We start from the raw sequence: 27,548 nt of genomic DNA, 5'->3' as shown, positions 1-27,548 counted from the left end.
GCGACTAGAGAGCGGCTGAGGAAAGTTCGTCTGAATAACGCTACCTGAGAGAGAGTGAAAGGAGCGTGGTTAATGAACGGGAATGCCACGGTCGTCAGCGGACTGGAACGCTGCCATTTTGACTGACCACAATAGCCGGCAGCCGGCTCAATGGAGGTCAGTACGCTTCCTTGTTAGAGGATCAAGCTCAGCTCCATTATTCTCAGGCACACTCAACACCAGCACACCAAACACCCCCTCACTGCACACATCGAGGCCGAACACGGCAAAGATATTAACGTAGTGTGAATGCCATACACCTTTCTGCTTTTCTGGCCACTTTATTAGAAACACTTTGAACTTCTATTATTTGCTACTTTACTCGAAACACCTACCTTGTACTTTCACTCAACTGACCACTTTATTAGAAACACCTACCTTATGTTACCACTCAACTGGCCACTTTATTAGAAACGTCTAACTTGTACCACGACTCAACTGGCCACTTTATTAGAAACACCAACCTTGGACAACAACTCAACTGGCCATTTTATTAGAAACACCTACTATGTATTTCCAGTAATTGGCCACTTTATTAGAAACACCAACCTTGGACAACAACTCAACTGGCCATTTTATTAGAAACACCTACTATGTATTCCACTAACTGGCCACTTTATTAGAAACACCCACCTTGTACTATGACTCAACTGGCCGCTTTATTAGAAATACCTACCTTGTGCTTCCACTTAACTGGCCACTTTATTAGAAACAGCTACCTTGTTCTTCCACTAACTGGCCACTTTATTGGAAACAGCCACCCATGAAGTGGCCAGTAAATGTCTAATTGGAGCACTCTCATTAGCAGGTCTGTTGAGGACCAAACCTCAGACCATCATAAAAGCTAACTTCACTAAAGTGTCTCGTACCACTGCGCTAATTTCGCCGCGGCCTTTTACACTGAAAGAGCGAAATGACAGAAAGTCAGACAGGAAGCCCATTGTTAGCATGAACGACACACACGGCTATTAGCCTGGCTGCAAATGGATATAATTGCTCAGCACAACCTTAATTGTTGGCAAGAGCAATTATACACCAGACAGCTAATACCGCCGTATGAGAGGCCGCCTTCTGACTGCCCTCGTCTCGCTCGGATAAAGGGAGTTATTAAAGTGGATATATCATCTGAAACTCAGGAAGATGATCGTGCTCTTAAAATCTAATTACTTTAAGCTGAGATGTGTATCGGTGAAGAGCGAACTCCAAAATAACTGCTGCATGAAGCACTTCAGGCCACTGCAGGAGACTTCAGATAATGGAGGGAGGAAACGCAGAGGTGCTCAGCTCTGACTCAAATAAGGCAGCTTTTAATTTTCCAGGTACATTTGAATCATTTACTTCAGACAAGCACCTTCCACAATGTAGATCCAGAACCTGGCACAGACTGACAGACCATCAGCCTCGAAAACACCATCTAAAAACAGGTTTGCTCTGTCTGTCCTGACGTCTGTTTGTAAAACTTCATTTTTTTCTAGTCTACATCTCCTCTAACTCGTCACCATCCTGCCTCGTTTCTTAATCATTCTGGGCTCTGAGGGCGTTTTCAAGATTTTTGCATATATTTTTAAATTTGCCTTTAAAGGCACATGCATATGACATCATGTTTACGTATTGTATATTAAAACGTTTACAGCAATCTCAGCTCTTTCTATAACAAGGCTGCTTTGACCGTGGAGCGCTGTGTAAAGAGATGATTCAGGCTTTAAGCTGAAAAATTAAAGTCCAGTTTTAGAAATTCTTGATTTCTCTTGTGAAAACAGCTTCACTCCTGTGGACGAATCGTTTTGGTGCTTTAAATTTCTTTTCTAACTGTCCCTTTCTTTCTCTCTTTCTCTCTTTCTTTCTTTCTTTCTTTCTTTCTTTCTTTCTTCCTATCTTTTACCCCTTATTTCTTTCTTTCTTTAGCATTTATCCTGTCTCTCTCTCTCTCTGTCTCTCTCTCTCTCTCACTCTCTCACTCATGCTGTAGTTGGTTTTGCAGTTGCTCCTATTAAAGTCCAGTATAAATGTAGTCGGTGTTTGAGAGAAGAGGAGATATATATGATTATGATTTCAATTTGATGTTATTAATACATTACAATTTTGTGATATTTGACATCAACATCGAAACAGACAGAAATCAAGGCTAGAGGTTCAGACTCAGACCTGTTCATACAGAATTTAAATTGAATATAAATGTATAATAAACATTAAACTCATTAAGTTACAATGTAATATGTAATTAACATGTAATTACATAATTGTATCTGTATTGTCACGCCTCAGGAGATGGTTTAGCCATTTATCTCTGATGTAATGATACAGTTACAGTAATATATGAATACACAGTGCATATATATATATATATATATATATATATATATATATGTATATATGTTACAGTAATAAATGATCAGATCTTTACGCTACGACACTTTTAGGACTTCAGCACTACTGAGCTGTGTGTGTTGGTTTTTTTGGGTTTGCTGAACTGTGACAGTAATGAGATGCTCTCTCACGGGTTCACACACACACACACACACACACACACACACACACCCTGCTCCGCCCAGCCGTTACCATGGCGACGGCTGCTGCACGGGATTCCTCGTATGCTAATCAAGGCTTTCTAATGCGCGCGGCTGCCTGTCACTGACAGAGCGAGAGAGTGTTCATGTGTGTCAGGGGAGGAGACGCACGGCATTGTTCAAAACTCACAAACAGCTCAGGAAGGAGTGTGTGTGTGTGTGTGTGTGTGTGTGCGTCTGTGTGTGTGTGTGTGTGTGTGTGTGTGTGTGTGTGCATCTGTGTGTGGCAAATCTCTAGTTATTTGCTGAGTTTAACATACTGGAAAAAATCAAACATCAACAAATATGAACAAAATGTAAAATAAGCCACTTTAACAGTTGCACAGGCCACATTTCATGTTTTGCTGTTCCCCAGTATATTAAATTCAGTAAATAAACAGTAAATGTGTATTAAAATGCACAGAAGTGTGTTCTCTGTAGAGGATGTGCTCACTTATTCACGCTTTGAGAATCAACAAGATCATCGTCTTAGAGTGACTGTTAACCAAACTCTCTTTGTGCTGCTACAGATCATTAATAAAGCTCAACAATCCTTTATTCATACAAACGGTTCTTTGAGTGTTCACAGTCCTACATAGAAACATTAGTTGTATTAAGAAACCCTGACGAACCTTCTCTTTTAAGAGTGTAGATAAACGAGGTATTGGATGATAAACATAATTCATACCGAGCTGCCATGAGATCTTTGGAAATGGTTAAACAAATTGGTATATTTTAGATCAAAGTTCATTGTATTATTGTGATTTGTATATATATATATATATATATATATATATATATATATATATATATATATATATATAGTATCTCACACAACTCCAAATATGGCTGGTTAGCTTCCCACTACTGTATGGCACTGTGTAAAAGTCTGAGAACCCCTTTCATCAGTTGTTTAATTTCCAGTCAAAATGGCCATTTAAAACATTCAATTAACCGAAAGTCACACAGAAGCCTCAACAACTAAATCTAATCTCAGCTGTTTGAGTGTTCAGTGAGTCACTCTTTACCTTTATTCCAGCTTCCATTCTTTTCAGGAGACTCACTTTCAGCTCCTCAAAGAATCTGCAGACACACCTCCAGAGTTCAGTCTTAGAAGTTGGTTGATTTTCTGAAGTAGTCAAACACATTCAGTGGTGTTGAGGTCTGGACTCTGGGGTGGTCAGTCCATCGTTCAGCTTCTTTGTTTGATGTGTCCGTCTCCTTTTCTCAGTGAGGTTCTTCTTGATCAGCTACACATCCTTTCAGACCCACAGCGCTGAGTCGTCTTCTCACAGTGGAAGGATGGACAGAAACACCTGTGGATGTTTTCAGATCTGAAGCAGCTTGATTTTCTCCTCTCTCTCAAAGATGAAAGCTTTAAGTGCTGTTTATCTGATGGGGGCAGTTTTGGGGTTTACTAGGTCTTCCAGGTGGTTGTTAGGGGCACTGTTTTCTCTGCAGTTTTGTAAACTCCTGTTTTCTTCACTTTGACTTTCTCCTTCATTATTCAAGTGGATTATCTTATATCTGATCTCCTCAGAAACATCTCCTAAAAAAATAATAACTTGTACTTAATGGCTGTTTTGACTGGAAATTAAATAAATGATGGGGGGGTCTCTGATTTTGCACCATGCTGTATTTCTGTCTGTCTGCATTAGTGCTTGTGTTTTGTGTGGTTGTTTGCAGGTCAGAATGTTCTTAAGCCCCTGGAAGCCCCTGAAGTCCTCTACAAATGAGGGAGGGCGGTAAAGAGAAGAAAAGAAAAGAAAGGGGAAAAAACATCAGCGGTGAGTCATTCTGAGTGTTTTTTCTCTCTCTCTGCGCTAACGAGGAAGAAGCTAACGTTTGACAGACGTAATTATCACAGTTTTGGTGGCGCAGGCTGTCAGGTCCCCGCTGGGCCATAATTACGGAGCGAGGGAGGAGAGACCCACACACTTTCTTTTGTTTTCCTTTTGTCAGGGTCACAGGAGATGGAGAGAACAGAAGAAAGAGTGACTTTCAAAACTCTCTCGCGTCTCCGGTTCCTCTGGACCGTCAGCAGCTACCGACCGCTATTCACCAGCCACAGTAAAGAGCCATCAATTAGCGCAGTGGAAACGACGTCATGCTTAGTGGTGGCTAGCAGCTGGTCTTCATAGTTAGCCAATTTAGCATTTTTGGGCTGCTTGTTCCTCTAAAGAGCCCAATCTTACACGTTCCTGTGTTTTCATAGAGCAGCAGGGGCAGCTGATGGGCCTTTTTCATTCCTCTCATTTGAACATTATGCTTTTTAACTGGTTTGATCTCATTTTGTTGGCTACCAGCTGCTCCGGTGATAATTAAGATTAACCAATTAGAATTATACACTGTTCCGGTGAAAGAAGGTTCTTCAAAGGTTCTTTAGTAAAGATAATGGTTCTGAATAGAACCATGAACATTCAAAGAACCACTTGCACGCTTAAATGGCTCTTTGCATGGTGAAATGGTTCTTCAGGTTGATAGAGAATGAACTGTATATGGTTTTGTATACATTTTTTTGGAAAAAGATTCTATATGGCACCAAAAAAGGATTCTTCTTTTGTTAAAAGCTTGACATAATAACAATAGCAGAACACTTTCTGGTGCTACATAGAACCATTTTCAAAAAGATTCCACATAAAACCATATACAGCACATTCTCCATCAACCTGAAGAACCATTTCACCATGCAAAGAGCCATGGTTCTTTGAATGTTCCTGGTTCTATATAGAATCATTGTCTTTATTAGAGAACTCTTGAAGAATCATATTTTAGAGCTGCTTTTGGTTCCTGAAAGAACCATTTTTAAAAAGAGATTTGTGAGTGTGAAGAACTTTTGAAAGGTGAAAGGTTTAAGAAACCTGCATGTATTGGTTCTACGCCAGTTTAAGGGTTCTTCCTAGAACTGTAATATTATGTGGAGGTTCTTAAACTTATAAAGGGTTCTTCACAAGCACACATCTCATTTACAAAGAAACATCCCTTCCCTTTTTTAAAAACATTGGCTTTTTTGGTATTACTAAAGATCCTTTGAAGAACCATCTTTTTAAGAGCGTAAGTAAAAAGAAGAAAGAAACAAGAAAACGCTCTAAACTTTCTAGCACCCCTATGGGATTTCTAATAGTATATTAGTACTAAACTAAGAACGATGATTAAAAACAGACATTTTAAGCTTGTAAAAGTCATTTCATTAGTTTTATTTTATACTTGTAACAGATAATAATGTATATTTTACCTCATAGCAGTTTTACAGAGACTCCTTCAGTATGGATCCCTGTTCCCACTGCTTCCATTTCTAATAACTAACTGAAACCTGGTTAGTCTCTGGCTCATATTCACTGTCAGTGATGTATCTAGAACTTCTAGAAGGTCAGGAGTGATGTTTTTTCTTTTTAAATTGGTCTCAATATAAATCAAAACATCATTGATTGATTCCTCTGTCAGTTCATACATATGTTTGGTAGTTAATCTAACGTGTAAGGCCTTTAGTTCAGCTCCTGAAGTCCTAACCAATGGGAGAGCTTACTTAGCTGTATTTAGCTGGATACCACAGAGAAAACTATCCTCATTGGACAGTTTTCTGTTGGGCATTTCAAGAATTTAAACTTTTTGTTTCAAATCTGAAAACGTACACAGTTTAAATAGAAAGAATGTTTATAATTAAACCAAAATTAAATCAAAGTTAAAGCCTTATAAGAGGCCAAGCTAGCACTGTCAAGTGATTTGTTGTAAAATGGCCTTTTTTAAAAGTTGATTTATTATCATGGAAAATGAGGTTTGTTTGAACCCCATTTTCCATGATAATAAAACAGCTGCATTTGTTTGAAAATAAAAACGTAGCTGTAGTACACAAACACTATAAAGTTTTGAAAGTGCCATTAACCTTCCAGTCCCTACAGTCCATATATGACAAAAATAAGCAAAAACAACCAGATTTTAGTTCATGGTTTGGTCCCACTTTGTTAGATGTCTATAATAACTGTGTAGTTACACATTAATAATACATGCAACAACAATGTAACTAGTTGTAATACATATTCACTGTTAAAGGTGGATTACAGTAATACAGCTTCTCTAAACACACATCAACTTAAGTTTTTTATCATGGAATATCACGAGTATCTTTATCTAGCTGTAATGGCATATTTTCTCTTATGTAATTACACATGTGTAATAGAGTCAGCTGTTGTTTTTATGACTGTAAATGTGGTTGTGTGCATTTTAGGAAAGTGCGATGTTTCTGTAATGAGTTTGCGTCCTCATGTTCGTACAAACATAATTATCCTCACCCAGCTACAGATGTGTAATTACAAAGACTTGCATATACTTGTTGATACTTATGTATTTCCATAAGATGGACAACTGTAATCCATCTGTAATGTGTGTGGAAGCTAATTACACACCTTCTCCTGCAATAAGAAAAGTCTTGTTGAAAAAAACAGCAGTTCACCCTGTTATACATGTGTAATTACATAAGAGAAAATATGCCATTATGTAATTCCATGAGTAAAAACTGAATATTCATGTACATTTACATAAGCTGTACAACCGAGATCCATCTATAACAGGGAATACATCATCAGTAGTTACATCGTTGTTGCAGGTATTGTTAATGTGTAACTACACAGTTATTACACACTTAATGTAACATGGAACATGTTGTTTTGTTTTGATGTAAACCAACACATTTACATATAGACACGCCTATTCAGCCTACAGAAGTTTAGCTCCACCCATTCATGCAAAAGTAGAGTTTCAGATTGCTTTTTGAATGAGGCACACCACAGGGCAGCCAATCACGATACAGCTCATTTACATATATATGTGTCTTAAAGGCACAGGCTATTTAATGGTAAGAGATATAGAGAGGTTGGAAAAAGGTCATGCAGAATGAACTACGGTTGTTTTTGGTACATAAAACCACACAAATGTTGAAAACTGATATTTTTTTGTGCATAAAATGTAACAAAGTTTCTGTAAAACTTCCTGAACTGCAGCGTTGAGGTCAGAAAGAGTCCTCTGTGTGTTTGTACCCACTCAGAAAGATAAGTATGGGTTTATAAATGCTGAATGTCAGCTTCAGAAGGCTACGAATTTCACATTCATAGCTTTGTGTTCTCTTGATAGAACCTTTTATAAAATGCCCACAGGCCCGGCTATGAGCAGCGCTTTCAGTTTTTTGATATATGACTGGAAATAAAATAGAATACATATGACAAATTGAACATAAAAAAATAAGATTTTCTTTTCCGTTTGGCCTTTTCTGCGCTTTAACTTTAGCTCTGATATTCCTGCAGCTTTTCAACAAACTAGCACCTGCATTTACATTGACAACAACATGACTGGGCCTCTTATACAGACGGTACCAGTGAGAGAGATGAGGGAGAGAGAGAGGCAGTAATTGTTTAGCCAGACTATTTCTTTAGACTCCAAAAAAAGACCAAGAAGGAACAAACTGACCCAGACTGAAATAAAGAGTGGCACTTACGATGAGGCTCGCATTGATGTAGTCTGAGTTGCTGTGATTGTTTTCAGCCTTTAAGGTGAATCTGGAGTGATCATCTGCAATATAAGCACAAAAAAACCCAGTCTTTAGTGTATTAACATCTATGATATACTTATAACATATGTATTATACAGTAGTTACAGACATTATGTGTCTTCTGTTGTCCATCTGCCAAATATTTGTACAAAAGTGGAAATGGAAGGTCTGTGAATGCTAATAATTCAAAAATAAAATAAAAAAAATTAAATTAAGCAGCCAACAACATGACTTTTAAGGACCAGGTCAAGTAGATGCTAACAGCTAACAGGGAACAAATGGTATTAAGCACTTAATTAGCATTAAGTGTAAGCTTGTACAGCATTGACATGACTTTTTAAGGACAAGGTCAACCAGAGATGCTAGAAGCTAACAGTAAATGGGTGATTTTAACCACTTAATTACCATAAAGTCATTTGCTCAGCACTTATTTTCCTTCACTATCCTTTAAATATAAAACATTGGTAAAATGAAAATGTAAATGTTAAAAAACTTACATTCATCAAGTCTATAGACATGTTCAGTGTCTAGTTTATAGCTCCTCCAGCATTTCTTCTGGAAATATGGGTATTAATAATTCTGTTGAGTTTATTTACAGAATTTTGCATAATGGGGAAAAAAAAACAACAAATTTGGCCAAAAGTTATGGCACATATTATGTTGTATTTGTTTCAATATATTCGATTCAGCAAAAAATACAAACCATGCACTAAAATTTGCATATATGTTTTCTTCTAAATTTGGCCGAATCTGTTGTCGGAAGAAAACCTTGTATCTATATTTTTAACATTTTTCAGTTTTTGACATAATTTGAAAATACCTGTTACCCTTTACATTGTCTGTAAATTTCGGATGTGTATATACATGTATATATACATATATACAATCACGTTTGTGATTGGTTGTGTCACTCACAGACGAGCACGCCGTTGGGACGGTTCTTCTTGGCGTTCTGTTTTTCCTGGCTGACAGAGCAGGCGGCCGGTTCAGCCTGATATCCACACAGCGCCTCCCACTCTTTTTCCAAACGGTCGCGGTTCTGCAGGTGATCCTCCATATATGACTGTGAGACACAGAGGAGAGAGAAAAGAGGAGACGTCAAAAACAGCACTCAAATCCTCAAACACGACACTGTAACTACACACTCTTAAAATGACGGTTCTTCAAAGGTTCTTTAGAAATACAGTAATCTAATCTTTAGTGATATAGATATCAGTAATATTTAGTCATCAGTTTAGAATCATGAACACTCAAAGATCCGATTGCATGCTTAAATGATTCTTTGCATGGTGAAATCGTTCTTATGATTGATGGAGAATGTGCATGTATATATATATATATATAGAGAGAGAGAGATAGATAGATAGATAGATAGATAGATAGATAGATAGATAGATAGATATTATAATAACATATAAGGTAAACATGTAATTGTCCATTTTTGTCAATTTGTATATATACATCTCAAGGAGATGTTCTTGTACATTTATGTATTTGCAGAATAAAAGATTGTTATTGTGAGAAAAAAGAGAAAAAGCAGAGAAAGACATGCTGTTTCTATCTCTGCATGCTGTGTGCAGAATCCGCTGTGAGTTTATGTTAGGCGCCTGTAATCCAGCTTTACCTCCCAGCTCCACCTATCACTCCTCTCTTTTCTTCTCTTTCTTATTCTTTCACTCCAAACAACAAAATCACTCGTCTATCCATCTACACACAGCAGCTGAAAGAAAGCAGCTCAGAGCTCAGACTAATCCCCAATGCACAGAGAGAGAGAGAGAGAGAGAGAGAGAGAGAGAGAGAACCGAGAACAGAGGGAGAAAGGAGAGAGAGAGAAAGAGAGAGAGAGCAGAGAGAGATAGAGAGAACAGAGAGAGAGAGAGAGAACAGAGAGAACAGAGAAAGAGAGAGAACAGAGAGAGAGAGAACAGAGAGAGATAAAGAGAGAGAGAGAGAGAGAGAGAGAGATAACAGAGGGAGATAGAGAGAGAGAGAACAGAGGAACAGAGAGAGAGAGAGAACAGAGAGAGAGAGAACAGAGAGAGTACACAGCGTATGGAGTCACTGTAAGTTAAAAATATAACTGTAACAGAAATATGGCTCAGTTATGTTCTGCTCACTGTGCAGCAGATGAGGTGCTGATAAACGTCCAGCTCAGGTTGGTTCTACAGCCTGTTTAGATTTAATGGAATAAAACCTTGAACATCACTCAGTGAATTTGTCACGTTTAGTCTGAGTTAACCAGATCTTCACTAACTCACTGTTTTACCAGTCAGAGAGGAGAAAAAGACCAGTCTGGTCAGGTTAGCTGAGATAACTGACCATCAGCATTTGTCTGTTTATCTTACAGACCTCATGTTGCGGTCAGCTGAAGCGCACAACTCGGAATTTCCCACCTCCAACTAGGAAAAATCTGAAACCCCTCCCCCTCAGCTGGGAATTACAACACGGAAAGTTAGGATGGTGTTTACACCTCCGAACTCAGCATGTGACGTTGACTCAACATGGCTGCTCACACCGCCAACAGGTATAAAAAGGTCTGAGGGGATTTACTCGATTTTTGTGAATCTTTTTAAATTTGCCTTTAAAGGCAATTGCATATAACAAGATACCTGTAGGAACCATTTATTTACTCATTTCTTATGATGTCTTTTTTTGGTATTCTGCCCAAAACAGGTCAAAATGTCTTTAAGTAGGTAGAGGAGCTGTCAGAGGGCGTGGCTGACTGGGAGCACACAGCTTTTGACCCTGTGTTTGCTGGATTGTTCACCTGAGCTCTATCAGTTTCAGTTTTTCTTATATTTACTTTCATTTTAAGCTCACCAGACAAAAAATTAGTCGTGTGTTTAAGTGGTAGTAACTTCAGACTCCTGCAGATGGCGTTGCACAGGGATTATCGGGCTACAAAACACCTGCAGAGTTTTGAGACAGGATTCATAGATTGAGAAAAGGTGGTAGAGTGCAGTAAATGTCTTGTTCAATGTGTTTCTTACTCTGTAATTCAAATGTGTGGAACTCAAAAATGATGTAATTCTGAGCTTTGACTTCCCACTTCCGAACCACCACCAGATTGACACCTTTCCACGCTCCCTCAAGTAAAGAGCATGATGACTGAAATGCGCTCCTCTGGCCTGCATGGCCTTAAGTTGAAATCCTGTCCATTTTTGTGCGGATCACCCAAGCACCTTACATCACCTACTGCTGACCAATCAGCATCGAGAATGCCTCTTTCTCTCTCTCTCTCTCTCTCCCTCTCGTCACTCATCTGACCTGGAAAAAGCTGAGCAGCTGAAGCTGCACGTCCACACAAAGACCACCTCATTCAGAAGATGAAGAAAGATATATCAGCTCTGAAAAGTGTGATAGTATCGAACGTCTCAGTCTTGTGTTATCATGCTTGCTGAGAGAGACGGAGTGAGAGACAAAGAGGAGAGAGAGAGATGGACAGACAGACAGTGGAGGGCTGGACCCTCGATCAAACACAGTTAAAGAGCGTGAGAGGTGAGAGTTCACTGAGAGACTGAGGATACAGACGCTCCGGAAAACAGTGGGGATACAGGAAATACGAAGAGAGAGAGAGAGAGAGAGAGAGAGAGAGAGAGAGAGAGAGAGAGAGAGAGAGAGAGATTAACGAGAAACAAAACACAGAGAGAGAAAAACAGACTGAGACAGAAAAAGAAAGAAAGAAAGAAAGAAAGAAAGAAAGAAAGAAAGAAAGAAAGAGTGACTGTTAGAGAGAAATGGGGAAGAGAGAGAAAGAAAACAGACAGGCAGAGAGAAAACAAAAAGAGAGAGAGAGAGATAAGTGGGAGGAAGAGAAAGCACACTGAGATAGAAAGAAAGAAAGAAATAAAGAAAGAAAGAAAGAAAGTAAGTAATAGAGAGAAAATGTGTGTGAGAAAAAACAGATGGAGGGATAAAAGGGAGAGAGAGTACTGTAATGGTGTTATAGCTGTTCTGTTTTTTTGAATTATTAAAAATATTTCAGTTATTTCATTATTAGAGTTATTTCAGAAGTACAATCATAATCTCAGGAATTAAACATCTCCCTCTCTCTCTCTCTCTCTCTCTCTCTCTCTCTCTCTCTCTCTCTCTCTCCCTCCCTCCCTCTCCCTCTCCCTGCATTCTAATCAGATTATGGTCAGATCACTGGAACCACACTCGGAGGTCAAGATGGACCCTCACCAGATTCAACACCACTGGAAATGCACTGCACTTCCTTTATCCACAAACAAGAACACAAGCAGAAACGCGTCAGCTGAGAGTCGAAGCAGAGCTTGTTGATTTGTAGGGACACGGAGGGGAAAGTAAACAGAGTTAAGACAAACATATGTTTTGATGTATAAAAACATTTCAATAAGCTGTTCTGGCCCCAGACTTCTGCCTGTGGTCAGAGAGTCTGCAGCATTCCATAGCTGACTGTAGCTAAGAACAGCCTACTTTGACAGGAAAGGGCCGTCTGACTGACACGCAGACTGCTGTTCTGTATGATGTGTAGGGGCTTTTAAAACAGAGTGAAACAAAACGTACCTGGAGGAAACAAAGGGGTTTGCATGCCAGTGAACACAAGAGAGCATCTCAACAGAAACTATTAAATAACTTTTACATATACAATAATATAACCTTCACTTTTTAATCCATAGACTACACATCACTGCTCAAAAGTCAGAGAATGCTTTTCATTTCTTTATTTATTTCCAGTCAAAACAACCAGTTCCTCATTTTCAGGAGATATTTTGAGCAAATATATAGGATAACCCACTTGCATAGGAAAGGAGAAAGTCAATGGACAAAAACAGAAATTTGCCAAGCTGGAATTCATGTATTTCTTAAAGGATACAGAGAAAATGGAACTCCTAACAAACCAAAAGGATGTGTGGCTGCTATAAAGCCATCACTGAGAAATGGAAAAAAGATTAATTTTTTAGAAAAACATCACTGAGTGTTTGGGATCAGTTGCTTAAAGAGAAGCAGAAAATGCTAAACCAGCTTCTAAGACTGAACTTTGGAGGTGTGTCTGCAGATTTCTTTGAGGAGCTGAATGTGAGTCTCTTGAAAAGAATGGAAGCTGGAATGAAGGTAAATGTTATCTACTTTTTCCCGATGCTGATTAATGAATGACTTCTACTTAATGGCTGTTAAATGAAAATTCTCGCAGACATGCATACAGACATGTGGTCAGCCAATCAGAACAACAGCTCAGCCCAAACACTGACCAATCGTCCTCAAACATCTGCCCACAGGGTGCATATCTCTGAACTGCTCTGATTTCCTGATGAACGCTCTCCAGTGAGCTGCTCTCTCCGACATGACGACCCGACCATATCTTAGCGGGTTATGCTGCGTGTGACAGGGAGCTTAATAGAGGCCATTATGCTCTGTGTAGCATTCATTATTTAGCAGAGGAGAAATGACTTTGATTAACACGCCTTGGAGGAGCTTTAATGAGATTAAGTCAATAAGAAGAAAAAGCGCCTTCGCTGGGCTCAGGATGAGGGGTCAACACTGCATGACCAGACAAAGTGTGTTTGATGTGTGGTCGAATATAAAAGTGGGGAACCCTGGGGACCTTGGAGGTCTTCAGAGAAGGTCTGCTGAGTTCTGGGACCTAAAGAAGTCAAGTCTATAGCTGCGTTCCAAAGCCTAGGCAGCCGAGGTAGGGCGGGTCCTCGGTAGGACTGTCCTATGAAGACTCCTTCTTAGGAGCCTATTCGTCAAACAAATGGAACAGTCCTAATGAGGCTGCATGGCGACGTCACCAGAAAGGTCTGGCCTCTTGCAATTGTGGCACAACACTCATGAGGGAACTGGTGCCCATTGCATTGTGTTTGCTGCCTTTAAATTTCTTCACGGAAATGGAGGAGATGTTCTTATGTAGTACGATAAGCTACATATATACAAATACTTCTACATAAAATACGATATATGGGCGATATACCATATATGGAAAAATGCTCTAGTTAATCAATCACTTTACACTTTACAAGGTAACGAAGACGAATTCAAGGACGTGAACAACTTACATTTTAAAACAAGCTCTGCTCCATCATTTTCGTGGTGCTGTTTTTTTTTCTTTCTTTTCCATGTTATTGGTGCACAGAGAACTGTGGGTAACCGAAGGCCAGGAAGGATGTATCGGTTGCGTCCTGGAAATCACTCAGAATTTAAGGTGCATTTATAGGCTGTATATGAAGGGTCCTTCACTTTGGAACAGACTTCTATGACGTAGCGGCCGGGAAATGCAGCCTGCCTCCGCTGCAGCCTCTGCTTTGCAACACAGCTTTTATATTTTAGTTTCATTTTATTAGATTTATTATTAATTTCATTTTTGGAAACAAAAGCTACATCCTTGAACTTCTCAATAGAAAATTGTCCAATCAGGATTGTATTCTTTGTGGTATCTAGGTAGATTCAGCCAAAGGAGCTCTCCCATTGGTTAGAACTTCAGAAGCTTTAGGCCTTACACATGAGATGGAGTACCAACATAATTAGGAAGTGACAGAGGAATCAACCAATCATGTTTTGATTTACAATGAGTAGAACCAATTTAAAGAAGAAAGTCTCTCTAGGCCTTCTGGGAGTTCAAGATACATAATTGACCGTATATGAGCCGTAGTCTAACCAGGTTTCAGTTAGTTGTTAGGAATGGAAAACAGCAGCAGCAGCTCTAGGTCAGGACTCAGTACTGAAAGAGTCACTGTAAAACTGACAACATATAAGCTCAAATATATAATAATGTCTGTTACAATGTTCAGATAAAACTTAGTCTTTTTTTCAAGCCAAAAATGTTTACTTAGCTGACATTAGCTAACCCATTGTCAGAAACCCCATAGAGGTGCTAGCAAAAAATAGCATGATCACAAAGATGTTTTTTTCTAATATTTTGAAAAGCATCAGGCAGTGAATTCATAACCATTTCATGTAATAACTGTCCATGAGGGAGCTTTTAGAGGTGGACGTCTGGTTCCTATCACCACCACTGTGAACAATTCTGACTAATGAATTAGAATTAATCATTCCATGCAAAACCTCTCGGCATGACTTTCTCTACATCGTAATCATATACTTGGTGTAATTCCCCTTCATATTCTCCCCCAATGGTGAAGTTGGTTTTAAAAGCTTTTACCAAAAAAATCCCCATAATATGGCTGTCATGCAGTTTATGGGCACTGTCAGTAAATTAAGAATGATACTACCTAATCAGAAATGTAACCCTTAACAATAGTAATCCATAAAACTGTAATCTAATTATGCCTGCTTTCAAAGGACCCCACCCCCCTACTTTTTAATCAGATTACATAATCCAGATTACACATAGTCATCCCTCAGAGCTAACGTTAGCCGTATCCACTGCAAGCACCCACGAATTCCTGCAAATTACTCAGCGTTCAGCCTCTGACATCACCGAACACAAGTAGAATTGGACTAATGGGATTTTTACTGGCTGGTTTTCTCTTTTTTTGGGTCATCTGACCTTTGTCTGACGGTGTTGTCCTCTAACACTGTCTGTGCTGTTCTCACCTGCACTTTATTCAAACAGCTCTGAAATCACGCTGCACTCTCACTTCCCAAACACATTCTGTCACACGCCGACAGTAAAATGCGGCTAATTTGTTCATCAGGTGAAGCCGCAGACAGCTAGAGTGCTCACACAGGCCGCCGTGCTGAGGCTCTAACAGGAATTAAAATGCTAAAGCGATTCAGTTTAAAAGTCTCTCACAGACTGAAAGTGCGAGAAAAGTTCAGACCACTAACTTTAACCCTTCGTAACTGCATGGACTGGAAAAAATGTACTGAATTGAATGCTTGATTCAAATGTGTTTCCACAAGAGCAAATACTACACATTAACAGCATTACTGCCAAAACACAAAACTGTGCTTAACATATTTTGTTCATTTGGAAATTATTTACACATTTCAATCCCAAAAAAATCAATCCATCACTTTTTTGCAGAGTGCATTGGCTGATGTGAACTCCTGCTAATTTATATTGGTCAGTGAGGCCTGTGGCCAAAATTAGACCACCAGAAAAGTGATTCAACCCCACCAACTCACCTAATGTGAGAACAAACACCTTTTATAATACACACTTAAAAAATAAAAAATAAAACATTTCAAAGTACTGTCAAAGTACTGTAAAATATTAATGGTCAATACTTAAATGCATGTAAATAAATTGTATTTTTACAATGCCATTATTTTTATCACCTTTAACATTTGTGTTCATTTTAATGGTTGTTACTGTTATGGTTATGGTAAAATACTGTATGTCACAATAACTAGTTGAAATAGTGAAACTGTTGGATTGAAGTAATGAAGCATTTACAATGAACTAAATGACTGTAATTTCATTGTTAATTAACAGGCTTCATTGGGCAGCCCTACTGCTGGACCTATTGCTACTGTTTACCTTATGTTTTTATAAATCTACAGTGTATATAACCTACATAACCTATAGATTATTGTTTTTCTTACTTTGAAGTTCTTATATATTTCAGTACAGAGTAAATATGGTATAAAGTTATAAAACGCTTAAAAAGCTCAATTTGAAGCTTATACACCAAATTTAAATGTATACTGTTTTGTGTTTTTGGCTTTGTTTCTTTCATAAACACTAATCTTTGGCAGCCCAAGACAAAAACTTTGGACACCGCTGCTCTAAAGTGATACAACTTAATGAATCTTGTCAGATAAACATCTAACAGAGCTCATTTTTTAAGTACATGTCGGTTTACATACTTCCATATCGTCACTGTCCATTGAAAACATGTACCCCCATATTTGTTCACTGTTATTTTTCTATATCAACTGCAGCTATGATTTACCTAATGTGAACATTTCATGATGAATGTTCTGAACTGTTTCGCAAAGAGAAAAACATCCTTTACAGTTTTATTATGTTCTTGTTATTGTTTGACATCAAAACAAACAGAATAATGTCATAAGTTCTTTCTTTCTTTCTTTCTTTCTCTCTTTCTTTCTTTCTTTATTTCATGCTTTCAATGAATAGACAAATAAAAATGCTCAAATTATTTTGGAAATACTTGTTTTTCTTTGGGCAGATACAACATGACTATTATAAAAGGCTGAATATAATGAGTAATAAAAACTCACTTTTTAGCCATATTAGTTGATTGATTGATTAATTGATTGATTGATTGATTGATTTGTAAAAGTTCTTCTGATTTGTGCTTAGGCAAGCTCGGAGAACACAAATAAAAAAAACAATGCAACATTTTAACTTATAACATAAGTTACCTTAACTCAAAATAAGTTAAAAATATATATAAAACAAATTATTCCTCTGCTAACTTGATATTAGAAGTACACTTTAAGGTAGAAAGTTGAAACATTTTTACAATGTGGGCCACAGGAGATGAAAAGTTTCAGATATGGACATTAATGAGAATTAACTGATGTTCTCATGGAATCACCTGTAGTTTACTTCAATTGACTTCAATTGTAGAGACAAAGCTGCTGAGTCTTCATGGTGACTCTGAGCTGCCGAGTCTTCATTGTGACTCTGAGCTGCCGAGTCTTCATTGTGACTCTGAGCTGCCGAGTCTTCATGGCGTCTCTGAGCTGCCGAGTCTTCATGGCGACTCTGAGCTGCCGAGTCTTCATGGCGACTCTGAGCTGCCGAGTCTTCATGGCGACTCGGAGCAGGTGGATGGATCTGAGCTGCTGAGGCGATCGTCTACGTCGTGTGTCAGTAACACTCGGCTTCTCTGTTTGCGATCTGTAATGACTCCTCTGTTAACAGAGATGATTGATGATGTAATCAGAGATGGTTACGCTGGCAGCGAGCCAGACTGTCTGTCACGTTCACTCTCTTTTCTCTCTGACAGATGACAGTCACTCCTTCCTTTCTCTCTCTCCTTCAACACAAACAAATCACCAACTGCTAACCGGTCCAGACCTCCACTCACAAACCCCCAAACAACGACACCAGCGCAGCTCCTGCCTGGACTACAGACGTCTGGACTCACCTGAGAACCTCATATTCAGAGTGGTTATCTGAGCTGAGATCTGCCCTGAAAAAGGCTTTTTACTGTTTTAACCCTCAGAAATAGCAGTGATTCTCAATAATAACACAGTCTATGAACGGTTTCTCACTCGCAGTGAGTGAAGCGAGTGAAGCTGTGTGGAAAGTGCAGATTTTAAACTTCTCAGTCCGTCCCACATTAGTTTCAGTAAGAAGAAGAAGAGGCGGTGTTTTAGTATGTATTTATATTTGATAAGTTATTGCTGGGTTCTGAGCTGTTTTGCAAAAAGAAAGAAGTTTCATCACATTTTTTTTATTGTTTGACATCAAAACAAACAGAATAATGTCTGAAGTTCAGACTCAAACCCCTCAGTACAGAACACAAAGCAAATATTAATGTAATCTATTATATAACTATGTAATAAATATGTAATTACAATATCTTGTTGTATTCTTTCCTTTTTCTTCCTTTTTTCTTTCTTTTTCTTTTTCCTCCATGCTTTCATTCTTCCTTTCTTTTTCTTCTTTCCTTCCTTCCTTCCTTTCTTTATTTCTTTCTTAAATAATTTATTATTTATCTACACCTTCCTTCTTTTCGTCCTTCCTTTCTTTCTTCCCTTTTTCCTTTTTTCCTTCTTTCTTTCTTTCTTTCTTTCTTTGCATCTTTCATTTCTTAATTAAATTATTATTAATGTACTCCTTTCTTCCCTTTTTTCTTTGTTTCTTTCTTTTTATTTTCATCTTAGCTTTTTCCCTTTATTTTTCCTTTCTTTGTATCTTTTTTCTTTCTTTCTTTTCTTCTTTCTTTCCCTCTCTTCTTTTCCATCTCAGCTTCTTTTTTCACTTTATTTTACTTATTTTCACCACGTCTTTCATTCTTTCTCTCTTTCTTTTTAAATTATTTATGCATTCCTTACATTCTTTTCCTTTTATTCTTTTCCATCCATCTTTCCTTTCTTTGTCTTTCTTTGTCTCCTATCCTGTCTTCTTCACTTTTCTTCTTTTCTTCCCTTGTTCATTCCTTCCTTTCTTTCATTCTCTCCTTCTTAATTTATTTATTCTTTTCCCTCTTTCTTTTGTTCTTTGCATATTTCCTCTTTTTCTCCTTTCCTTCCTATTACTATTTGTGTCTTTTTCTGCTTTCCATCCTTCTTTTTCCCTTTTATTTCATATTTGAATGGTACAGCAAAACAACACATCTGGACATAAGAGTTAAACAATTTTCTTAGCCGGTCCAGCAGGTCTGCTGTCTGACCTCACTTTAACTCACTGTTTTACTCTCCCTCTCTCTCTATCTCTCTCTCTCTCTCTCTCTCTCTCTCTCTCTCTCTCTCTCTCTCTCAATAATGCTAAAGTCTTTTTTACTGCAGCTACCATTAAGGTCCAGTATGAGCTTCATTCGTCAGCAGAGAGAGACACTGCAGTGAGAGTGTATCTCTGAGTCACAGTGTCTGTGTGGTCAGAGCGTCTGTGTGGTCAGAGCATCTGTGTGGTCAGAGCGTCTCCACTCACGACATAAATCTGATACAAATCCTGTGGAAAAGCGCTACAAATAAGATGTCCTGGCCATCTGCTGAGGCTGAGCGTGGAGGAGCACCAGCAGACTGTGGAGCTGTCCGCAGTGCTGAAACACTCCCTGTTCTACACTGCACTACTGTAACGCCCAGAACAGATACCTTTAACCCCTAAAATCTCAGGATTATTACACACTAAGGCTTATTATTCAGTACACAGGGACTTCAGTGTAACTGGTTAGATTATAGAAGTGTGTAATAAAACATTGAGCCTGCTGGTAGCCTCTGGATATTTAAGGGGTTAATAAATACACAATCAAACAGTCCATCAGTCCACTCTGCAAATCTTAAATCTTAACCTTAAACCAAAATCAGGGCCTGACCGATATAAGATGCAAAATCCTGGCTCAAATTCCATATAGTTGTTGAATAAGCAAGAATAAGTGAACACATCCTCTATTCAGACACACTGCCGCACATTTCAATGTACAATGTCTGTTTATTTACTGAATTTAACAAACTGGGGAAAAAGAAGGGAAAAAAGTGACCAGTGCAAAAGATACGGCCCATTTTAAAATGTATGTTTTTAGTTTTTTCTAATTTGTTAAACTCAGCAAATTAGTAGAGATTATGCAGAAAAAGAAGTGTGTTCTGTGTGGAGGATGTGTTCACTTATTTTCACTTAGAAAATCAACAAAACATGACACTTGACCAGGGGAGCCCAAACCTTGCAATACTACTGTATATACTTACATTTTTGATTTTATGTGAAATGATTCTGTAAAGCACCAAAAATTATTACAATGTCAATCTTGTAACAATAGCAGAACCCTTTCTGGCACTACATAGAACCCTTTTAAAAAATGGTCTAGAACCATATTATACAACACATTCTCCATCAATCTGAAGAACCATTTCACCATGCAAAGAACACTTTAATCATGCAAATGATTCTTTGATTGTTCATGGTTCTACATAGTCTTTATTAAAAACCCCTGAAGAATCTTTTTTTTTTTTTTTAACGAGCGGTCCATCAAACCCATGAACCTAAACTTATGAGTGCAACCAACTTCTAAGACTGAACTTTGGAGGTGTGTCTGCAGATTCTTTGGGAAACTGAAAGTGCGTCTCCTGAAAAGAATAGAAGCTGTAATAAAGGTGAAGAGTGGACACTGAAAATACTGAAACATTTGATATTATGTTTAGATATTTAGGCTTCTGGGTAATTTTCCTTTACATATATGTTCCAGATGAGGCCAGACTGTGCAGGAAAAAACCCTCACTCTCTTTCTCTGTCTTTGAGCGAGGAATGAAACGACAGAACGTCCAAATCGCTCTGTTTTCCTGAGCCGATGAAAGAGATGGACACAGCATGAGCCGAAACAGTCTGAACTGGTCACTAGAGGTCAAAATGTTGGTGGAAATTCATTTATTGTCGTTTTTCTATACAATTCCAATGTAATTACTCAATTACACAATTAATTACATAGTTATCAATGTTATTAAAATGTAGCTATGTAATTACAGAGTTAATTACATGGTTATACAATGGAATAATATTTACATTCAAGTTATGTTCTGAGTTGAGTTATTTTTTAGGTTCTGATGTCAAGAAATGTGAAGAAAATGCAATAACAATACAATAACTGCATCAAACTGAAATCATAATAATGTTTTGTATATTTTTCTGATGCTAAAAAATGAACTTACTAAACGGTCGTTTTGAGTGTAAGTGAAATAAATGACGGTTGCCTTTTGCACAGTGCTGTATGTATCTCAGTGATACCGAGGCGTGAACACACCTGTACTTGATGACAAAGGAAAAGTGCCTTTATCTGAATGCAGAACAAGATTTATGCACATTCCACACTACTGCAAACAAGCCAGTGTGAAAGTGAAGCTATTTCACAGCCAGATGCACCGTGAAGGAGCCACATCGGAGCTGCGCTTTCAAAGCTGCGTTTGATATACCATGATGCACTGCGGCAGGATGGTAAAGGGTGCTGTACACAGCCAAAGCGGGACGTGAAAATGGCTGTGATCGCCTGATGAGGGAAATGGAAAAGCCGTGCGGAGAGAAAAGGCTGCTTTTGAGGTGTAAACATGCCTTATCCTGCTGCACGGCTGCAGCACAACACCGCAATCGCACTTACACAACAGCGACGGGAGGGAAAAAAGAAAAAAAAAGAAAAAAGACAGAGGAGCAAAAGAGTGTAGCTGTCAATCAAACGCAGAGCGGAGAAGAGAGCCCATTGAAATGCAGTGCAGCTCCACTCCAGATGAGCCCAGGAAAAAAATCACTCACTCTCTTTCTATCTCTGTCTTTGGCTTTGAGCGAGGGATGAAACGATTGAACGTCCACTCTGTTTTCCTGAGCTGACAAAAGAGATGGACAGAGCATGAACTGAAACACTCTGAACTGGTCACTAGAGGTCAAAGTGTTCAGGGGAATTCACTAATTGTCATTTTACTATACTATTCCGTAATTACGCAATTACACAAGTAATTACATAGTTATTGCTATATTATTATAATGTAATTACAGAGTTAATTACATAGTTGCACAATGAAATGCATTTTCAATCCATTTCCATTCTGTACTGTCAGCTTTGGGTAACTTTTTAGGTTCTGATGTCAAAAAATGTGAAGACAATGAAATAAAAATAAAAACTTTGCATCAAATTAAAATCATAAGACAATATCTCTTCTTTTATGCACAAACATTAATGTGGGATGGACTGAAAGTTTAGAATGCGCACTTTTTACATAGTTCCTCCAACTGTTTCAATGAGCTATGTGTCAGAAATCATTCATATCAACTTATTACATGCTTGTTGTATGTAAATCAAAGCAAACTGCTTTTACAGCTCCAAAAAACACCTGAAATTTCAGACTCACTTAAGAAATAAAAGGAGTTTTTCCTCCTCGACTGTGGACCTGCTGTTACAGTAAAGCTCCAAAAGTGACAGTTCAAAGCATGCGAATGTTGACCACTTTCACACGTCTCCATCAAAATCAAACCCTTTACTTATTACACGCCTTATAAAGGATGAATAACACTTAGCAAAGAATGTTCACAGCTGCCATTTCACAAGGAGGGGGTAGAGAGAGAGAGAAAGAGAAAAGGAAAGAAAGAGAGCAAGATGGAGAGAGAGAGAAGCATGAGAGGCAAAGAAAGAGGGAGAAGGTGAAAGTTGGGGAGACACAGAAAGTAAAGGGTAAAGGGAGAGAAAGAAAGAGAGAGGGTAAAAGCAGAGGGAAACACAGGAAGATTAATGGTAAAGTGAAATGTGAGTTGCAGCTCTCTCTCTCTCTCTCTCTCTCTCTCTCTCAAACTTTTGCTCTCTCCCTCATTCACCCCGCCTTCCCCCCATCCCCCCTTCCACCCCCCTTCTGCCCTCACCCCTCTCTCCCCCGCTGGGCCGCTGCTCTAACTTTCACAAACTCTACATCAGGCTGCCTTCCAAAAAATCTGCTGTTTCACCATAAAGAACCACAGACTGAGACTCAATTAGAGCTGGATTAGTTTGACCACAGGAGGATCTGCAGTGTTATTCGTGGGATTTGACTGGTCAGCTGGTTCAGGATGAAGCATCTGTGTAATTAGCCTGGACGGAATGGTCATATCCTGGATGTTGATGCCAGCGTTACACCATGGAACAGACTCAGTAATAATATCTACACTCAGTGACAATAACAACATTCAATAACTAACAACACTCAATAACAATAACTGCACTCAATAACAATAACAACACTCAGAAATAATATCACTCAATGACAATAACTACACTCAATAACAATAACAACACTCAGAAATAATATCACTCAATGACAATAACTACACTCAATAACAATAACTATACTCAGAAATAATAACATCACTCAATGACAATAACTACATTCAATAACAATAACTATACTCAGAAATAATAACATCACTCAATGACAATAACTATGCTCAATAACAATAACTACACTCAATAACAATAACTATACTCAGAAATAATAACATCACTCAATGACAATAACTATGCTCAATAACAATAACTACACTCAATAGCAATAACTATGCTCAGAAATAATAACATCACTCAATGACAATAACTACATTCAATAACAATAACCACACTCAAAAACAATAACTACACTCAATAACAATAACAACACTCAGAAATAATAATATCACTGAATGACAATAACTACATTTAAGAACAATAACAGCACTCAATAACTATAACAAGTCAATAACCACACTCAATAACAATAACTACACTTAATAATTATAACAACACTCAATAGCTACACTCAACTATAACAACACTCAATAACTACACTTAATAATTATAACAACACTCAATAGCTACACTCAACTATAACAACACTCAATAACTACACTCAATAACAATAACACAGCGCATGACTGTAAGTTCTTAATGGCCATGTTTCCTAAACTCAAGTAAAAGGGCAGAAACTCACTGAAACGGTGTGTGATAGGGTGAGATTGAGCTAGTAGGTGAAATTGCTACAAGGAAACAACTGGGAAAGTATCAAAAAATGTTAATGTTAATTTTAAATGATACTTAATTTGCATGTGTAATAGATCACACTATTACAACAGATCTGGGGTTGGTCTCATAATTGAGTTAACATTAGTAGCAAAAAATTTGGTAGCAAATCCGTGGCTTTTCCAACCTGCCTAGTCTGGATTACCCACAACAACTCAGTCCAGCTCAGCAGCATTTTAAACAGGAAACTGAAAATGCTACATAGCAACAGACACTAAGTAATGCACTGTAGTTTCTCTTTAATTTGAAGTCTGTGAAGTTTGTCCCACCTCACTACAGCAGCTGGGAAGCCACGACTGAACGTGTTTGTAGGCGGAGCCTGAACAGGTCAATGAAAATTAACAGAGTGCTAATTTCCGGACGCCTCTCTGTACCAGGAGTTCTCCAGAGTGTGTGATGTTTGCACTGATGCATTTTCTGAACAATGCGCACGGCTTTAATAGGTTCTGAAATAGCCTTCAATGAGCTCAATCACAGCCATCCATTACAGCCAGCGCAGTCAGACTGAGTGTGGATGGATGATGGATTCTCCCAGGCTAATGAACACAGCGCTAGCAGGCACCTATCAGTCACAAACACACTGCTGCTGCACACAGATGAATAAAACAAAAGTTGGGGGCGCAATTAAAGTGATACATTGTGTTTGTGTGTGTGTGTGTGTGTGTGTGTGTTCAGCCCTGCAGCCTTTTTCGAGATGAAAACCAAAACACAGAGCACTACTGCCATATACTACACCATTTTCAGTACTATGCAAAAGTCAGAGACCACCCTTAATTTACTGGATTTCCAGTCAAAGCAGCCATTAAGTTCGAGTTATTCATTTTTTCAGAAGATATCTCAGAACTTTCAGGATAATCCGCTTGCATAAGAAAGAAGAAATCCAAAGGAAACTAAGTGGAAAAAACAAAGGTTTCCAAAACTGCAGTTCAAAAACTGATTAAAAGCTACAGAGAAAATGTGACACCTAACAACCACCTGGAAGACCTGGTAGACACCAAAACTGCCCCCATCAGATAAACAGCACTTTCATCTTTGAGAGAGAGGAGAAAATCAAGCTGCTTCAGATCTGAAAACATTTCCCACTTTTCCCAGATGTAATCAAAGACATGTCTCATGCCCAAATTTTGCTTCCTTAGTGTATCTAGACCACTAGATCTAGAGCCACCCAGTCTTTATTAGGGTCATGCAAACTTGTTCATGTGGTCATACCAAGTGTTAGCTAAATGCTAACATATTATAAAAAATTCCATAGGGGAGCTAGCAGAAATTAGCAGTATTGAATAGTTTTTCCTCAGGTATTGACATTAATGGCCCGAACTGAATGCCCAACTCTAACAGTCATGGTTTCCCTGCGGTTTTTGATTCATCAGTCGCAATATGTAGCAATTTAATCACAACATTAGTGTTCTGCCCATACGGTGCAGCCCTGGTATATACTATCATGCGTCCAGTAGAGATGTCCATGCTACTGCATGTGTGTGTGTATACCAGTGTCATGTGTCCAGTAGAAATACCCATGTTACTGCATGTGTGTGTGTATACCAGTGTCATGTGTCCAGTAGAAATACCCATGTTACTGCATGTGTGTGTGTATACCAGTGTCATGTGTCCAGTAGAAATACCCATGTTACTGCATGTGTGTGTGTATACCAGTGTCATGTGTCCAGTAGAAATATCCATGTTACTGCATGTGTGTGTGTATACCAGTGTCATGTGTCCAGTAGAAATACCCATGTTACTGCATGTGTGTATGTACCAGTATCATGTGTCCAGTAGAGATGTCCATGTTACTGCATGTGTGTGTGTATACCAGTGTCATGTGTCCAGTAGAAATACCCATGTTACTGCATGTGTGTGTGTATACCAGTGTCATGTGTCCAGTAGAAATATCCATGTTACTGCATGTGTGTGTGTATACCAGTGTCATGTGTCCAGTAGAAATACCCATGTTACTGCATGTGTGTATGTACCAGTATCATGTGTCCAGTAGAGATGTCCATGTTACTGTGTGGTTCTTCACTCCAGGATGACGTGCTGCTGCGGGCTGATGGGCTTTGAGTCGCCCCATCGCTGAACTGAGACGACACACTATTGATGCGGGATGTGTGGGTGTGTGTTGGGTGAAACACCTCTGACCCACGCTCAGACGTCTGGATGGCCATCCGCTGCCTACACAGATCCTGCAGAGGAAGAGGAGGAATGATTAAATAAATAACTAAGAAAACCAGCAGATAAATAATCAAAAGCAGCAGTTAAACATGTAACCAACCCAATCAGTGAGTAGAGCACAGATTCAGTGAGTGGAAATAATCAGCCCAACTGATCTATATATAACCAACCTAATCAAAGCATGCATACATAACAAAGCCAATCAGTGCGTATATAACCAGCTCAATCAGTGCATATATAACCAACCCAATCAGTGCATATATAACCAACCCAATCAGTGCATATATAACCAACCCAATCCGTGCATATATAACCATCTCAATCAGTGCATATATAACCAAATCAATCAGTTAATATATAACCAACTCAATCAGTGCATATATAACCATCTCAATCAGTGTATATATAACCATCTCAATCAGTGTATATATAACCATCTCAATCAGTGCATATATAACCAAATCAATCAGTTAATATATAACCAACTCAATCAGTGCATATATAACCAACTCAATCAGTGCATATATAACCATCTCAATCAGTGTATATATAACCAACCCAATCAGTGCATATATAACAAACCCAATCAGTGCATATATAACCAAATCAATCAGTGAATATATAACTAACTCAATCAGTGCATATATAACCAACTCAATCAGTGCATATATAAACAACCCAATCAGTGTATATATAACCAACTCAATCAGTGCATATATAACCAACTCAATCAGTGCATATATAACTAACCCAATCAGTGTATATATAACCAACTCAATCTGAGCATATATAACAACCTAATGAGTGCATACATAACCAACCCAATTAGTCAATATATAACCAATTAAATCGGTGCATATATAACCAACCCAATCAGTGCATATATAACCAACTCAGTCAGTGCATATATAACTAACTTAATCAGTGCATATATAAACAACTCAATCAGTACATATATAACCAACTCAATCAGTGTATATATAACCAACCCAATCTGAGCATATATAACAACCTAATGAGCGCATACATAACCAACCCAATTAGTGCACATATAACCAACTCAATCGGTGTATATATAACCAACCCAATCAGTGCATATATAACCAACCCAATCAGTGCATATATAACCATCTCAATCAGTGCATATATAACCAAATCAATCAGTGAATATATAACCAACTCAATCAG

General features: G+C 38.3%; 1 protein-coding gene across 1 annotated transcript in view; it reads right to left on the bottom strand.

Annotated features, from left to right (window-relative positions):
• The window catches only part of ptprn2 (protein tyrosine phosphatase receptor type N2), a 419,224-nt gene that overhangs the window by 44,055 nt on the left and 347,621 nt on the right, over window positions 1-27,548 (bottom strand). The window contains exons 15-17 of the mRNA XM_036596937.1: window positions 26,162-26,371; window positions 9,043-9,190; window positions 8,074-8,147 (exon numbers count right to left, since the gene is read on the bottom strand). Coding sequence (XP_036452830.1) covers window positions 8,074-8,147; window positions 9,043-9,190; window positions 26,162-26,371 — 432 coding nt within the window. The remainder of the gene's footprint in view (window positions 1-8,073; window positions 8,148-9,042; window positions 9,191-26,161; window positions 26,372-27,548) is intronic.

The sequence above is a fragment of the Colossoma macropomum genome, unplaced genomic scaffold (genome assembly GCF_904425465.1).
Source record: "Colossoma macropomum unplaced genomic scaffold, Colossoma_macropomum, whole genome shotgun sequence".
NCBI classification, from domain to species: Eukaryota; Metazoa; Chordata; class Actinopteri; order Characiformes; family Serrasalmidae; genus Colossoma; species Colossoma macropomum.
Note: the sequence above shows the minus strand (reverse complement) of the source record. Positions and strands in the feature narration are given on the sequence as shown.